The sequence below is a fragment of the Somniosus microcephalus genome, chromosome 1, assembly GCF_052327205.1.
Source record: "Somniosus microcephalus isolate GS21.2 chromosome 1, FLI_Smic_1.0, whole genome shotgun sequence".
NCBI lineage: Eukaryota > Metazoa > Chordata > Chondrichthyes > Squaliformes > Somniosidae > Somniosus > Somniosus microcephalus.
In genome coordinates, this window is record NC_140987.1 from 226,403,807 (window position 1) to 226,419,621 (window position 15,815).

The window sequence follows — 15,815 nt, forward strand, 5'->3', positions numbered from 1 at the left end:
TCAAAAGTATTTCATTATCTGTAAAGCATTTTGGGCATCCTGAGATGATGAAAGGAGCTATATAAAGGCAAGCTCTTTCTTTTTGATTGAATATTGCCTTTTTATTTCAGTAAAAAAGAAAGAAATGTCAAAAAAGGAAACTCGATTGAAGAAACCTGGCGATTCTAAGAAGTGCTTCTCTTCTCCCTGGGGACTTGATGAGAATCGTCTCCAAGGTAATGCTTTGTTGGATGTATATACGAGGTCCCAACGTCTTACCAGACCGCCACCAAAGTGGTGGGTGGTACAACATGCTGACGACCATCCGCAAAAGAGATTGAAGACAGATTGTTTGCCAGCACTGAATGCCAATTTACAAGACAGGATGGCAAAGGCTAAGTCTTTGAGATCACAAATGAAGAAAAAGCAGATGGTTTTGAAAAGAAGAGTTGCATGTGCTCAAACAAAGCCTTTGGAGACTGAAGTGTGTAGTTCAGATGAGCAAATTTTTGAGGAGGATGTTTTTGAAAATGATTGTTCTCCGGATAGTCCACCACACAGCCAGTCAAAACCCACAGGGCAGCAGAGGACAGCTAATCATTCTGGTAGGGTATCAGTTAAGAAGCAAAGTAGAAAACAAAAGTGTTCTTTGGCGCCATCCATACCAAAAAAACGATTGTTTTCTGAGGCTGAAGAAGAAAAGGCAAAACCCTCTGACATGCACCTGACCAAAAAACAAAAATCTATACTGAAGCAGAAGGTGCACAATAAAAATGAAATGGAAGAGGAGGAGTACAGTCCCTTTTCAAGACCTGCACATGTTTGTACAACTTCAAGGAAAACTAAGGACTGTATATCTCTATCATCCAAGCCAACGTCACAAAAACCCTTTAGAGAGTCTTCAGCATCCTTTGGTGCAGCTTATGTTGGCAAAAACAGTGTACAAAAACCTGCTGACAGACTTCCTGCAATCGGCAAAGTGTCCTCGGGGACTCCAAATCAGGTTGCAATGAGCCCCAGAAAGCCTATCACCAAACTTGCTGATCAACTTTGTGCAAATACCCAGGTATCCAAAGGTACTCCAAATCGGGTTGTAATGAGCCCCAGAAATTATGACACTGTGAAATACCAAGATAAAACTGTCCCTTCTCAGCATTGTGAACAGACACCGGATGAGAGTGAGGAGGATGACGAACCAGAGCCCAGCACTTCTGTGCAAAGAAAGAGAACTTTAAAGCAAGGACTTCCCTGCGGTGCTGTGTAAGTAGGCAAACTTGATCAAGGACTTCGATATTGTAATAAATGTGCTTTAATCGGAATCTTCAATCATTCTGCTTGTGAATATTATCTAGCAATTAACCAGCAATGGAAAAATATCCTGAGAACTGGTGAATATTGATCTACAGTGCTTCTGAGCTACAATTTTTACACGTGTACTGCTTAACATTCCAACATAAAAACTATTTGTAGTCTGCTCATAATTTCCACTTTGAGTGTTTTTATTTTTTTTATTTTTAGGCCTGTTTTTAATAGGAGTGGGCCGGGGCCAAGTGCGGATTATGAAGAGAAGTCTTCAAATACAGGTGACAATGGAAACTTTGATCACGATGAAATGATGGGTATGAGTAAAACTGTGCTGCAGAAAATATGGTTTAGTTTAAATGTGAGAAGTAACCGAAGAACATTCTTTCAAAGAAATTCTTGCCATTATGTTAACATTTTGGTTACGTGATCTCTCCCTCTTCTAGCCCTTTACTCTCTTACCCAAATGATAATTCTTTGTGTGTGAGTATAGGAAGTCATTATTGGTAGATTGCGCAATCTTTTTTGTGGGGGAGGGGTGAAGGAAAGGACCATCACAGCTGAACCCGACTCATCTGATGTTCACTCAAGTGCACTTTTCAGCAGGGATCACAAGATAGCAATCGGGAGTGGAAAGTCTGTCTGTCTTTTTCCTTGTTGGCTGGTGGAGCAGAGACTGTTGTAGTGATTCCTACTACCACCCTAATAGATAAATAACTATAAACTATGAATCAGACCTGGGATCTACTGTTCTGTGGCTCAGCTCCATTAAGTCTTTTTGAAAGTTCATTATTTTTTTTGAAAAGTTTCCTTTTTCCAAAGTTGTCAACGGCGGTTTCCTTGGCCAGTACTTAATTGCACCTCCCATGTTGCTCACTGCCTGTGTCAATGGCTGTGGTTCTGCCGGGCTCCTCCACTTTTGGTCAATGACCGCTTCCAGTTTTAAAAGTTGAATATAACAGATTTTTCCCAGTGATTGACAGAATTGAAATCTGTTTGTATTGTTTTCCAAGGTCACATGATGTGTGATCATCTTCACAAGACTGCCAGCATGTAATAGTTCTTCTATGGAACAGTGATCTTGGATTCCTTCTCTAAACTTGTGTCCAGGTCAGATAGGAAATGTACTTGAAGCCAGCAGATCCAATGGGCAGGATTTTAACTTGGAGGCAGGTAGGGCAGAGGGGGGCTGGATTGGGGTTGAGAACAATGATCCCTCTAATTTGTGGTCACTTTAAATATGCGGTCCCTTTAAATTTGCAGCGCAGCCGTGTATGCGCGGTGTCCTCCAGTGGCCTGTGTGGGACCTCCCGATTAGTGCGCGGCCGTGCTCCTTGGGGGTAACATTGGTCGGGAAACCAGGGAGAATGTATTTCCCTTAAGCCCTACTGAATTTAACAACAGGGCCTAATTAACTTTTTTTTTTCTCCATTTTCCCCCCTGCCCATGGCAGCCAGCAAGGTTGAGAGGTGGACCACGTCCCAACGGAACAGCTCCCTCTTTCCCCAGTACTGGTGCCAGTGCTCCATGGCTCAAAATCCTTCCTTGCGTACCACTCTTTGAGCCAGGCATTTAACTCTCTGATCTGCTTGTCCCTATGCCAATTTGCACTTGGCTCAGGTAACAATCCAGAGATTATTACCTTTTTGAGGTTCTGTGTTTTAATTTGGACCCAAGCTCCTCAAACTCTCAGCATAATCTCATTACTAGTTCTACCTATGTCCACGACAGCTGGATCCTCTCTTTCTCCCCCCCCCAACACCAAAAAATTCTTTTCCAGCCACAAGGAGATATCCTTAACCCTGGCAGTGGGCAGGCAACACAGCCTTCGGAACTCCCAGTCGCAGCTGCAGAGAACAGTATCTATCCCCCTAACTATACTGTCCCCTACCACTACAACATTCCATTTCACTCTCCTCCTCTCTCTCCACCCCCCCCCCCCCCCCCCCCCCCCCACCCCGCCACTGGAATGGCCTCCTGTACCACGGTGCTGTCATCAGTTTGCTCATCCACCTTGCAGACTTTGCCCTCATCTACACAGGCAGCAAGAACTTCATACCTGTTCGATAAGGACAAAGGCCAACGCTCCTCCAGCACTGCACTTGGGGTCCCCTTACCTAACCGAAGGGGTGTGAAGTGTCCAGGTAATCCTCCCCCTTCCTGATGCCCCGCAATGGCTGCACCTCGGACTCTAGCTCAAGATCTCTGAGCTGAAATTCCTCGAGATGCAGACACTTACTGCAGACATGGTCATCTGGGATCGCAATGCTCTCCACAAACTCGCAGTTGCGGCACACCACCTGCACTGCCATCCCTATATAACCTTGTTTTATTTATTTAATTAATTAAAGTTTATGTATTTAATTTACTTAGCTTATAGTTTAGTTTTTAACCAATAACTAGATCTAGTTTAAGTTATTGGTAGATTAAATTAAATATTTACTTGTAACACAAAACACTACAAGGCAAAATGCAGCACTTCCTTTCCCCCTCTGCTCCAAATTCTGCCACACTCCAAATTCCCAACTTTAACACTCTGTTTAGAAGCACTCCGTTTAAGAGCACTCTGCGCAGACCACTGTTTAAAGTATCAACCCGCCTCCTGGGAGCGGGTTGGCCGCCCGTCCTCCGTTCCGCCACCGTTAAAACCGTAAATCGGCGGGTTGGGGTCGGGATCAGGATTCCGATTTCAACCACTTTAACCTCCCACCAACCCAAACCCGCCGTTTTTTTACTGTTAAAATTCTCCCAATGTGCCTGTCAAAATAAAGCAGGCTTGTCTGGGTGTATAGAAAGTCTCACCCCTGGATCTAAACGGCCTCGGCAGGTTGGACAGCAGAGGGGCAGGAAGAAATCCTCTACTCTTCAATATTGACTCAGTTGCTGGCCTCTGGTTCTGGTGGAAACTCTGGCAGGGGACTATGCAACAAGTTGAAATAGTAGGAGCTTGTCTGATTGCATTGATTTGTTATTGGAAGCTGAACGAGGAAAACTACATCTGCAGTATGTATCCATTTATGCTCTTTTTTTTCTTCCAGACCTCGGTGATGCCAATGAGGATGACAGTTATACAAAAGAGAGTACCAGTGAGGAAAATGAACAGTTCAACACAGGTTTAAAGCACTTATACTGGTTATAAAACAGCAAAAGTGCATTGAGTTACTGGTGGTACTATTATCAGTTTGACTTAATTGGTAGCACTCTTGCCTCTGAGTCAGGGTTTAAGCCCCATTCCAGGACTTGACCACATAATCGAGGCTGACATGAATGCAATACTGAGAAAGTGCTGCATTATCCAAGGTGCTGTTTTTTTTAGATGAGTCAGTCTGATGATTCAGATGAATGTTGGAAGATCCCATGGCACCATTCAAACAGGAGCAGGGATTTGTTTGGTTTTCTAACCAATGCGGTTTCTTCCATCAGCAGTACCAAAACAGATGAGTTGATTATTTACATCATTTTTGTTTGTGGGATCGAACTAACTGCAAAATGGCTGCTGTATTTTCTTACATAACAATCACTGAATTTCAAAGTAAATTATTGTAGAGCTGTGAAGCACTTAGATTTTTGCGCTAAGATGTTCCATAAATGGATAGGAACAGGAGTAGACCATTTAACCCCTCGAGCCTGTTCTGCCATTCAGTGAGATCATGGCTGATCTGTGAGGTGACGCCATATACCTGCCTTTACCCCATATTAATGCCTTTGGTTAACAGTAATCTATCAGTCTCTGATTTAAAATTAACAATTGACCTAACATCAACTGCCACTTGTTTGTGAAAGGGAGTTCTGAACTTCTACCACCCTTTGCATGTGGAAGTATTTCCTAATTTCACGCCCAAAGGCTTGGCTCTAATTTTTAGGCCATGTCCCCTAGTCCTAGACTCTTCAACCAGTGGAAATAGGTTTTCGCTATCTACCTGATTGGGCCTTCAATAACCACAAAACTAGAAGTTATAGACTTAAACAAGTTGGCTTTTAATCACTAAGATCAGAGCCAACATCTCAACACGCCGACTGGTTCACAGGAATGAGTCATACAGATCCTGGGATCTTTATGTAAGAGAAGTCAAGGGCGGAGCCAAGAGCCAAGACCTGGAACCTCCCAGGTTAGTCGGGAAAGAGGAAGTGAAACTATACACAGTGGGGGAGGGTAATATACATGAGTGCAAAACGAATACAGGACCAAGACAAACATTTCATTACATTCACCCCTTCTATAGATTTAGTCCATCGGGGTGATGTTTCTTAAAAGTTGGTATAAGTGAGTCTGTCAGGAGGTTTTGCAGTTCTCAGTGATCGCTGCAAAGCCGGTTGGGGTGCCTCTAGGGGAGTGGATTCTGGTTCCTCCGCTGTCCGGGCCTCCGCAGTGTCCTCCAGGTTATCTGCAGTGTCCTCCAGGTTAAAGTTGGGTATTGATACCTCTGGGCGTCCTGTCTCTTTGTCGTGTAGGTCTTCATCGGGAAGTCTCCCATCGTTCTCTCCGCTCCCCGAGGGAGCGAGGTCTTTTATGGAAACAGTGTCCTCTCGCCCGTCAGAGTATTCGATATAGGCGTACTGAGGGTTTGCATGGAGGAGCTGTACCTTTTCCACAAGGGGGTCCGTTTTATGGCCTCTCACGTGCTTCCGCAATAGTACTGTCTCCGGAGACGTCAGCCACGCGGGTAGAGATATGCCCGAGGTGGATTTCCGGGGGAAAAAGAACATCTTTTCGTGAGGGGTAGCGTTAGTGGCAGTACATAAGAGACCTTATGGAGTGGAGCACGTCTGGGAGGACTTCCTGCCAGCGGGAGGTCGGAAGGCCTTTTGACTTTAAGGCTAACGTGACAGCCTTCCAAACAGTAGCATTCTCCCTTTCCACTTGCCCATTACCCCGGGGGTTGTAGCTAGTGGTTCTGCTAGTGGCTATCCCCTTCGAGAGCAAGAACTGGCGCAGCTTGTCACTCGTGAATGACGTCCCCCTATCGCTGTGTATGTAGTTCGGCATGCCAAACATGCAGAATAGATTACAGAGACACTTGATGACCGTGGCAATGGTCATGTCTGGGCAGGGAATGGCAAAGGGGAAGCGGGAATATTCATCAATGATATTGAGGAAGTATACGTTACGGTCGGCAGAGGGAAGGGGTCCCTTGAAGTCCAGACTTAGGCGCTCGAATGGCCGTGTGGCTTTGATAAGGTGTGCCCGGTCAGGCCTGTAGAAACGAGGCTTGCATTCCGCACAGATGCGGCAGGCTCTGGTCATTGCCCTGACCTCCTCGATGGAGTGGGGCAGATTGCGGGACTTTATAAAATGGTATAGTCGGGTGACCCCTGGGTGACCGAGGTCGTTGTGGAGACCCTGTAATTTACGTATGAATGCTGGCACACATTCCCCGCGATAGGGCGTCTGGGGGTTCATTAAGGGCTCCCGGCTTGTACATAATATCATAGTCGAACGTGGATAGTTCGATCCTCCACCTGAGTATTTTGTCATTCTTGATTTTCCCCCTTTGTTATTAAACATGAAAGCCACCGACCGCTGGTCGGTGAGCAGGGTGAAACGTTTGCCGGCTAGGTAGTGTCTCCAGTGCCGCACTGCCTCCACTATAGCCTGTGCCTCCTTCTCGACAGAAGAGTGCCTGATTTCAGGTCCCTGAAGGGTTCGGGAGAAGAAGGCCACAGGTCTCCCAGCCTGATTGAGGGTCGCAGCTAAGGCAAAGTCTGACGCATCGCTTTCGACTTGAAAGGGAATGCATTCGTCCACTGCACACACTGCAGCCCTTTCAATGTCCTGTTTAATACTGGTGAAAGCCTCCCGAGCTTCAGCTGATAGTGGGAAGGACGTCGATTTAATGAGGGGTCGGGCCTTATCAGAGTAATTGGGCACCCATTGGGCATAATACGAAAAAAATCCCAGGCACCTTTTTAAAGCTTTGGGATTGTGTGGCAGGGGCAGTTCCTTTTAGGGGGCGTAATCGGTCAGGGTCCGGTCCAATTACCCCATCTTCCACCACACAGCCGAGGATACAGAGACGGGTTGTGTTGAAGACACATTTGTCTTCGTTGTAGGTTAGATTCAGCTTTAGGGCAGTTTTAAAAAATCTCGCAAGATTTAGATCGTGGTCATGCTGGTTGTGCCCGCAGATAGTGACATTGTCCAGATAGGGGTAGGTAGCTTGTAGTTTATTCTCGTCAACCATGCGGTCCATCTCGCGTTGGAAGACCGAGACCCCATTTGTTACCCCGAAGGGCACTCTGAGAAAATGGTAGAGGCGCCCGTTCGCCTCGAAGGCGGTGTATGGGCGGTCCTCCGTTCTAATGGGGAGCTGGTGATACGCGGATTTGAGGTCGATAGTCGAGAAGACTCGGTATTGCGCAATCTGGTTGACCATTTCTGATATGCGGGGTAAAGGGTAGGCGTCCAGCTGGGTATAAATATTAACAGTCTGGCTGTAGTCAATTACCATCCGTTTCTTTTCGCTATTTTTAACTATGACTACTTGGGCACGCCACGGGCTGGTACTGCATTCAATAATGCCTTCCCGCAGGAGTCTGTCCACTTCCGCCTTGATAAAGTGTCTGTTTTCCAGACTGTACCGTCTACTTCTGGTCGCTATGGGCCTACAGTTCGGAGCGAGATTAGCGAATAAGGAGGGCGGGCTGATTTTTAAGGTTGATAGGCCACAGACTGAGTGGCGGCTGGGACCCGCCATATGCTAGCGTGACACTTTCGTGGTGGCACTGGAAGTCCAGGCCCAAGATTACATTAACACAGAGTTCTGGCATCACGAGGAGTTTAAAATCCTTGTAGTCCGTGCCTTTTACAGTCAGTGTTACCACACAGTAGCCCAAAATGTCCGAAGTGTGGGGCTTAGCAGCCATAGCAATTCTGCTCCGTGTAGGGGTTACCGTTAATGAGTGCCGCCGTACCAGGCTAGGGTGGATAAAATTCTCGGTACTCCCACAGTCAATTAAACATTTCGTTAAATTCCCGTTTACCTGTATGTCCATCGTGGATTTTGTCAACGAGTGTGGCCTGGATTGATCCACCGTGATCGAAGCCACTGTTGGGCCCTGGGCGGCCGTTGAGTCAGGAAAAGATGGCGGATCCCAAGATGACAGCACGCACGAGGCGGTGACGGAGTTGGAAATCGGATTCCCCCTGCAGACTTTGCTAAAATGCCCCTTTTTCTTACATTTGAAGCATGTAGTGTCCTTCGCTGGGCATCGTTGTCTGGGGGTGCTTGGCCTGGCCGCAGAAGTAGCATTTCGGGCCTCGAGACATTGCCGCTGTAGTAGGACTCCTGGGTGAACTGTGTGGGGACTCCGGCGGCGTAGAGCTGGTCTGAGACCTGGATGGGGAAGATGGCTGAATCCAAGATGGCGGCGCACGAGGCGGTGAGGGCCGCATGGCCAGAAGAATAAGAGTCAGAGTTTTTCTGGGCCACGTCCAGCGATCGCGCAGTGGCCACTGCCTTTTTTAAGTCCAGGACCACCTCCTCCAGCAGTCTCTGCCGGATATAATTCGATTTGAGGCCCGTGATGAAGGAATCGCGGACCAATTCGTCAGAGTACACGTTGGCCGTCACGGCCTTGCAGTTACTGTCCCGGACCAGGTCCTTTAGGCCCTGTAAGAAATTGTCCATTGATTCCTCTGGTCGCTGCCTGCGTGTAACCAGCAGATGACTGGCGTACACTTCGTTTACCGGCCTCTGGTATTGGGCCTTCAGGATAGTGATGGCCTCCGTGTAAGAGGTGGCGTCCCGGATGAACGAATAAATCCGATGACTTACGCGAGTAGTCAGTAGACTCAGTTTATCTACCTCGCTAGCGGATGAGGCCCCCGCGAAGAGTTCGAAGCATTTGAGCCAGTGTCCAAATTGATTTGATGCTTCAGCAGAATGTGGATCCAAGTCCAGACGCTCTGGTTTTAGGAGTCGATCCATCCTAGTATTCTTTAGTGATTAAAATTGATGGGCCTTCAATAACCACAAAATTAGAAGTTATAGACTTAAACAAGTTGGCTTTTAATCACTAAGATCAGAGCCAACATCTCAACACGCCGACTAGTTCACAGGAATGAGTCATACAGATCCTGGGATCTTTATGTAAGAGAAGTCAAGGGCGGAGCCAAGAGCCAAGACCTGGAACCTCCCAGGTTAGCCGGGAAAGAGGAAGTGAAACTATACACAGTGGGGGAGGGTAATATACATGAGTGCAAAACGAATACAGGACCAAGACAAACAGATTTCATTACACTACCCTATCTGTTCCCCTTAATATCTTGAAAACTTTGATGAAATCACCCCTTAATCTTCTAAATTCCTGTGTAATCACTCCTCATTATTTAACCTTTGGAGTCCAGGTATCATTTCTAGTAAGTCTATGCTGCACTTCCTGAAAGGCCAATATATCCTTCCTAAGGTGGGTGCCCAGAACACAGTACTCCAGGTGTGGTCTAACTAGGGCTTTGTATAGCTGTTGCATGAATTCCACCCTCTTGTATTCTAGTCCTTTAGAAAATTCCATTGGCCCTTTTGATTATTTTCTGTACCTGTCCATGACATTTCAGTGATCTATGTACATGGACCCCCAAGTTTCTTTGGACCTCCACTGTTTCCAGCTTTTCACCATTTAGAAATTACTCTGATCTATCCTTTTTTGGTCCAAAGTGGATGACCTCACACTTGCCTCCATTTGCCACAGTTTTGGCCATTAACACATCTCTTTGTAATATTATGCTTCCATATACACTGCTTACAGTGCTTCCTATCTTTGCGTCATCGGCAAACTCGGATATGTGGCTCTTTATCCAGTCATCTTGTTAATAAATACAGTGAATAGTTGAGGCCCTAACTCAGATCCTGGTGGGACACCACTAGTCACATCCTGCCAATTAAAGGACCCGCCCATTATCCCTACTCTCTTGTTTCCTGCTGCTCAGCCAGTTTCCTAACCAGCTCAATAATTTGCCCTTTAATTCCGTGAGCTTCAACTTTAGCTAACAGTCTCTTATGAGGGACTTTATTGAATGCCTTCTGGAAGTTCATATAATCTAGTGTAACAATCTCTTGTGTGGCACCTTATCAAATGCCTTTTGAAAATCCAGATGTACTACACCCACTGGATCCTTCTTATCTACACTGCTAGTTACACCCTCAAAAATCTCAAATAGATCTGCCAAACACAATTTCCCTTTTATAAAACTGTGTTGACTCTGCCTAATCATATTATGATTTTCTAAATGCCCTGTTACCACGTACCTAATGATCAATTGTAGCATTTTCCCTACTACTGATCTCAGGCCAACTGGCCTATAGTTCCCTGTTTTTTCTCTCCCTCTTGAATAGCTGGGTTAAATTTGCTACTTTTCATGGGGGCTGACGACTGTTTTAGAATCTAGGGAATTCTGGAAGATCTAAACCAATGCATCCACTACCTCTGCAGCCACCTCTTTTAAAATACTAGGATATTGGGATGTGTCGGCTTTTAGTCACGTTAATTCCTCCAGTACTTTTTCTTTACTAATATTATTCACTTTTTAAGTTCCTCACTCTCATTAGACCCTTGGTTCCCCACTGTTTTTTGTGTCTTCTACTGTGAAGACAGATACAATATGCTTGTTTAACGCCTCTGCCATTTCCTTATTCCCCATTTTAATTTCTCCTGTCTGCCTATAAGGAACCCATGTTTACTTTCGGTAATCTTTTTGCATATTTGTAGAAGCTCTTGCAATCTGTTTCTAACTTCTTGCTAGTTTACTCTTATTTTATTATCTCCCTCTATCATTTTCTTGGTCATCCTTTGATGATTTCTAAAACCCTCCCAATCCTCAAGCTTATTATTTTTGGCAACCTTGTGAGCCTCTTTTAATCTAATACTATCTTTAACCTCTAGTTAGCCATGGTTGGTTTAACTATGTGGGTGCCTTGTTATCTTAAGTTCTTGAGGTACAATATGAAATAATGACAATATTCTGACCAATATTCAATAATCTCTCCCAGTGATGTGCTTATTAAAAGTCACCAGTTAACTATCGGAACGTGCTGATTTTTTTTTTAGAAACTGGCTAGCTCAATCTGAAGATGTATGAGATGGAATACAATTAAGCATCTTCATACAAAGGAAAACAATGTAATTTGCTTTCAATAATCTGCAATGGAAAGAAATCCAATTGTATAATAGTTGTTCACAATTTAATGTCAGAATAAGCCTTAAAATACTTGCTATGACGCAGGCATTAAATAAAGCAGGGGACAGTTGAAGAAAAACAAATCTTAGCCATTTAGAAGGCTGCTACTAGTCCTGATCTGACTTGAGAATTCGTTCACATTTGGGGTTTTATGTGACGAGTGTGTAGGTGTCCAGAATTTTTCATCTTTTGTAACATGTTTGGGTCTAGTAACTCTTGTAAAACTGAAAACCATTGTTTGGGACACTCAAGATCACTTGTAATATATTTTTGTCAATAGTCTATCCCAAACGTACACCTTTTCGATGTTCAAAACGAACCAAAGTAAAGCCTGTGAAGCACTTGTTGGGAGAACATGTGAATTACGAAACAGATGAATCAGGTATTGTTTAATGAGAGGATCTACTTAGAGTTCACCTCATTTACAAATGATTGTTCTCCTTCAATTTAGGGAAAAGGTGTGGTGGGCCACTAAGACTGTGTTGTCCAATACATTAGCCACATATGACCAATTGGGAATTCAGTTGTGGAAAATCGTATTTCTGATCTCGAAATAAAAAATGAGTAATAGACATTGTTGGTCATGTGATCTTAATACTCATTTACACTATATACATGTGTACTTTAACCTTTATGTCTGTTGGTAAAATGGGAAGATGTAATGCAGCGTACGAGTGATTTTTGATTGAGTGCTTTACTTCCTTGGTTACTGCTTATTGGTTATTTGCTAAAATGTTATGTAACACCAGTGAAAACACCAGTCAAATTAGTGCATGTGTCTAAAACGGTATTGTCGTAGCTAGTTAGCGATTTCTATTGGACAATAGTGCACTAAGACACTGTCTATTTAAAGATTTAGTGCCATTCGGGGTCTTTCTTCAGCTCTTCTGTATATAAGACTGTGTTCTGATAGTGCACCTCGGTCCTTCGAAATACTGAGACTGGGAAATGGTGTTCGACAAAGATCAGTGCTGGGGGACCAGTGTTCACCATTTACATCAACGATTTGGAATCGAGTACAGTTTCAAAATTTGCGGAATACACCAAATTAGGAGGTACTGAGGAAGACTGCAACAAATTACACTTGACTGTATTGAAATTCATTTGCTAATTACATGCCCATTCTGCAAGTTTATTAAGAACATTAATAAACTTGCAGAATGGGCATGCAATTGGCAAATGAATTTCAATACAGTTAAGTGTGAGGTGGTGCATTTTGATAGGAAGAATGAGACCACATATTCCTTGGAAAGTAAGTGTCTAAATGGGTTAAAGGAACAAAGAGATCTAGGAGTACAAGTACACAAATGTACAAAAAAGATTTACAAGGTTGATACCAGAACTGAGAGGTTATACTTATCAAGAAAGACTGAACAGGCTGTGGCTCTCTTTTTATAGAAAAGAGAAGGCTGAGTGGTGACCTGACCCAGGTCTTTTAAGATTATGAAAGGGTTTGATAGGATAGATGTAGAGAAAATGTTTCCACTTGTGGGGAGCCCAAAACTTGGGGCCATAAATATAAGATGGCCACCAATAAATCCAGTCGGGAATTCAGGAGAAACTTCTTTACCCAGAGAGCTACCACGTGGAGTAATTGAGGAGAATGGCATAAATGCATTTAAGGGAAAGCTAGATAAAGACTTGAAGGATAAAGGAATAGAAGGTTATGCTGATGAAGAGTGATGGGAGGAGGCTCGTGTGGAGCATAAACACAAGCTTAGACCAGTTGGTCCAAATGGTCTGTGTCTGTGCTGTAAATTCTAGGTAAGTAGTTCATTCTGTTAATACCACACTAGAAAGGGATAATTTTATCATTGGTTTGCTTCTTCCACTGTTTGTTCATTGCTTCTGAAAGTCTTCAAATGTTTGAAAATATAATCTAAAAATAATAGATTCTGAAAATGCAAGCCATTGTTGTCTCTGCCTTGAGTTGAATAAATAATTTTATTGTTTAACTTTTATCTATTTCTTTAACTTTGAATGCCTATTTTCACAGGATTATTTGAAGTGCAGTAATGACAACTCTTGCGAATTAATCGCGAGACATGCGACTTTTAATGAAAAAATTGTCCCAGCTCGCAATCTCGCAAGTCAACTAAAAATTCATGATTTTCCTTCAGAATTTCTCGCGCCTGCACAGTTCCAGTTTAATGATGTGACATCATATTCGGCGACTTCAGCCTCTTCCATTCTGTTGTGCGATTTTATTTTTGAAAGTGGAAGGTCGGGGGGGGGGGGGTACTTGAAACTGCTGCCGGGGGAATTAATTTAGTGATAAAAAAGCCTGATTCAATTCTGGTCTGTTTTGGATTTCGATAGTTTGAATGCTGGTTTCTTTCTCAAGCTCTGGCCACTTCTGATCTGTTAGAATCTACTCCTGGAACAGAGTAAGCGTGGAAAGGAAGAGGCCATTCTCCGGCTGTGTTTCTTTCATAAACTGGTCTCTTTATACCGCACTGTTCCTAGAGAACAGGATAAGCGAGCGTTGCGCGCACACACAGGACCTGTCTCCTTTACAGTACTTCCCAGATCTATCTTCCCCCACACCCCCAAGCCCATTCTCCGGACACAAAGCTGCCTGCTGCACCGGTGGTAGAGAATCGGGGATTCTCTCCCCGTTGCGCAAGGGCGACTGCCCCATGGAACTTGCGGTTAGAGTCAGAGCGACGGAGCTATGGGTGTCCTATGCATCCATTTCAGTTTATTAAATATTAGAGGTCTCGTTAGCTAATATTTGTAAATAACGCTCCTGAGAATGGAGCTGGATCCATTAATTCCTTCCAACTAATACTGGGAACTAATTTACTATTGCCAATCCCAGTTAATGCTTGGACACAGAGGGTAGGGGTGAGATTCTGCTGAGCAGCAATGACCCTCCGGCACTGCCGGTTTATGAATTCTAGATAATATATCAGTTCTGCACCCCTTTAAGTAAAGGTCTGTGCCTGTACCTACAATGTAATGGGTTAATGACCAACAAAAATCCCTGGTTACAGGAGATCGATCTATCCCTTGTCGATTTGGTGGCTCTTGAAAGAGCCACTGTTGCACTTGCTGCTTAAGCCGGGTTTAGGCACAATCTGCAGATGCGGCGGGTCAGCTGGATGTCTTTGGGCATGATGGTGACTCGCCTGGCATGGATGGCGCACAGGTTGGTGTCCCCATAATGCCAACTCTCGCGAATTAATCGTGAGACACGCGATTTTTAATGAAAATTTACTCCAACTCGTGAAGGGTGGTGATAACGGGTAGGATTTTTAAAAAGTTTTTTGTAAAGCATTTTCAGATGCAGTAATACAGTTTTTGTAAAGAGCTGTGACCTGATAGAGATTAAATAAAGCCACTAATAAGGTTTATAAACCAAAAAATACCAACTCATGATTTCTTACCAAATATCATGATTTTTAAGAGCTTGTCTCATGATTTGAGACTGTGGGTTTGGCATTACTGGAAATGTGTAAGGTCCTTCAAAGAAAAAATAATTTTCAGGTATAATTGGCCACTATCCTGACGCTCTTGTATTGGTGTTGCTTCTTCCCTGTTTTAGGTGCTCTAATGGCTAGATTCATCTGGATGCTCTTCACTTATAACTGTCTCCTGAGTAGCTGCATGGCACGATTGGCCTGATCATTCTGTACTAGATCACAGCCCGGCTGCGCTGACTCTGCTGTGATTCACTGAACTTGATCATTCAGAGCTATTATATTAAAACCTATGCAAGACATGCTGTTCCTGTTCAGAAAGATCCCATTATATTATCACACATTTTTGGTTACAATTTAGAGTCATCTTTTCCTATTGACGATTGCATGTCCACATTTCAGTCTTTGGCCACAAAGATGCTCAGAAAATGGACACCGAGCTGGGGGTGGGGGGCGGTTCACAACAGGCTAGAGTCAGAGAAATGGAGAGGTTGGTGGGGGGAGGAGTTTACAGAGATGGGGAGGCACAACTCCATGAAGGAATTTAAACACAAGGATCAGAAATTAAAAATTGACGAAATGGGTGAGTGGGACCTGGTGCAGGATGGAATGCAGGCAACAGAGTTTTGGGTGAGCTAGTTTGCGGAAGATGGAGAATGGGAGGACAGCCAGGAGCACATTGGAATAGTTTAGTTTGGAGGAGATAATGGTATGGCTGAGTGTTTCAGCAGTAGATGGGCTGAGGCAGTGGTAGAGGTCATAACTGTTATGGAGGTGGAAGTAGGCGGTCTTTGTGATGGAGAGGACATGGTGTCAAACTCAGCTTGGGGTTGAATAGGATGCCAAGGTCAGCAACAGTCTGGTTCAGCCTGAGGCAGGAGGGGGTGAAGTTGATGGCAAAGTTTTAAATCCTGTTTTTTGGATTTTAAATGAGGTGT

At 44.2% G+C, this 15,815-nt stretch overlaps 1 protein-coding gene across 5 annotated transcripts in view; it reads left to right on the forward strand.

Annotated features, from left to right (window-relative positions):
* LOC147124655 (uncharacterized) overlaps positions 1 to 15,815 on the forward strand; it is a 176,738-nt gene that overhangs the window by 129,334 nt on the left and 31,589 nt on the right. For 4 of the 5 annotated variants that reach the window (XM_085991062.1, XM_085991090.1, XM_085991101.1 and 1 more), the window contains 4 exons: positions 111 to 1,239; positions 1,498 to 1,562; positions 4,320 to 4,394; positions 11,736 to 11,837. In XM_085991062.1, the coding sequence (XP_085847188.1) occupies positions 111 to 1,239; positions 1,498 to 1,562; positions 4,320 to 4,394; positions 11,736 to 11,837 (1,371 nt within the window). The remainder of the gene's footprint in view (positions 1 to 110; positions 1,240 to 1,497; positions 1,563 to 4,319; positions 4,395 to 11,735; positions 11,838 to 15,815) is intronic. The other variant, XM_085991079.1, reaches the window with a different exon arrangement.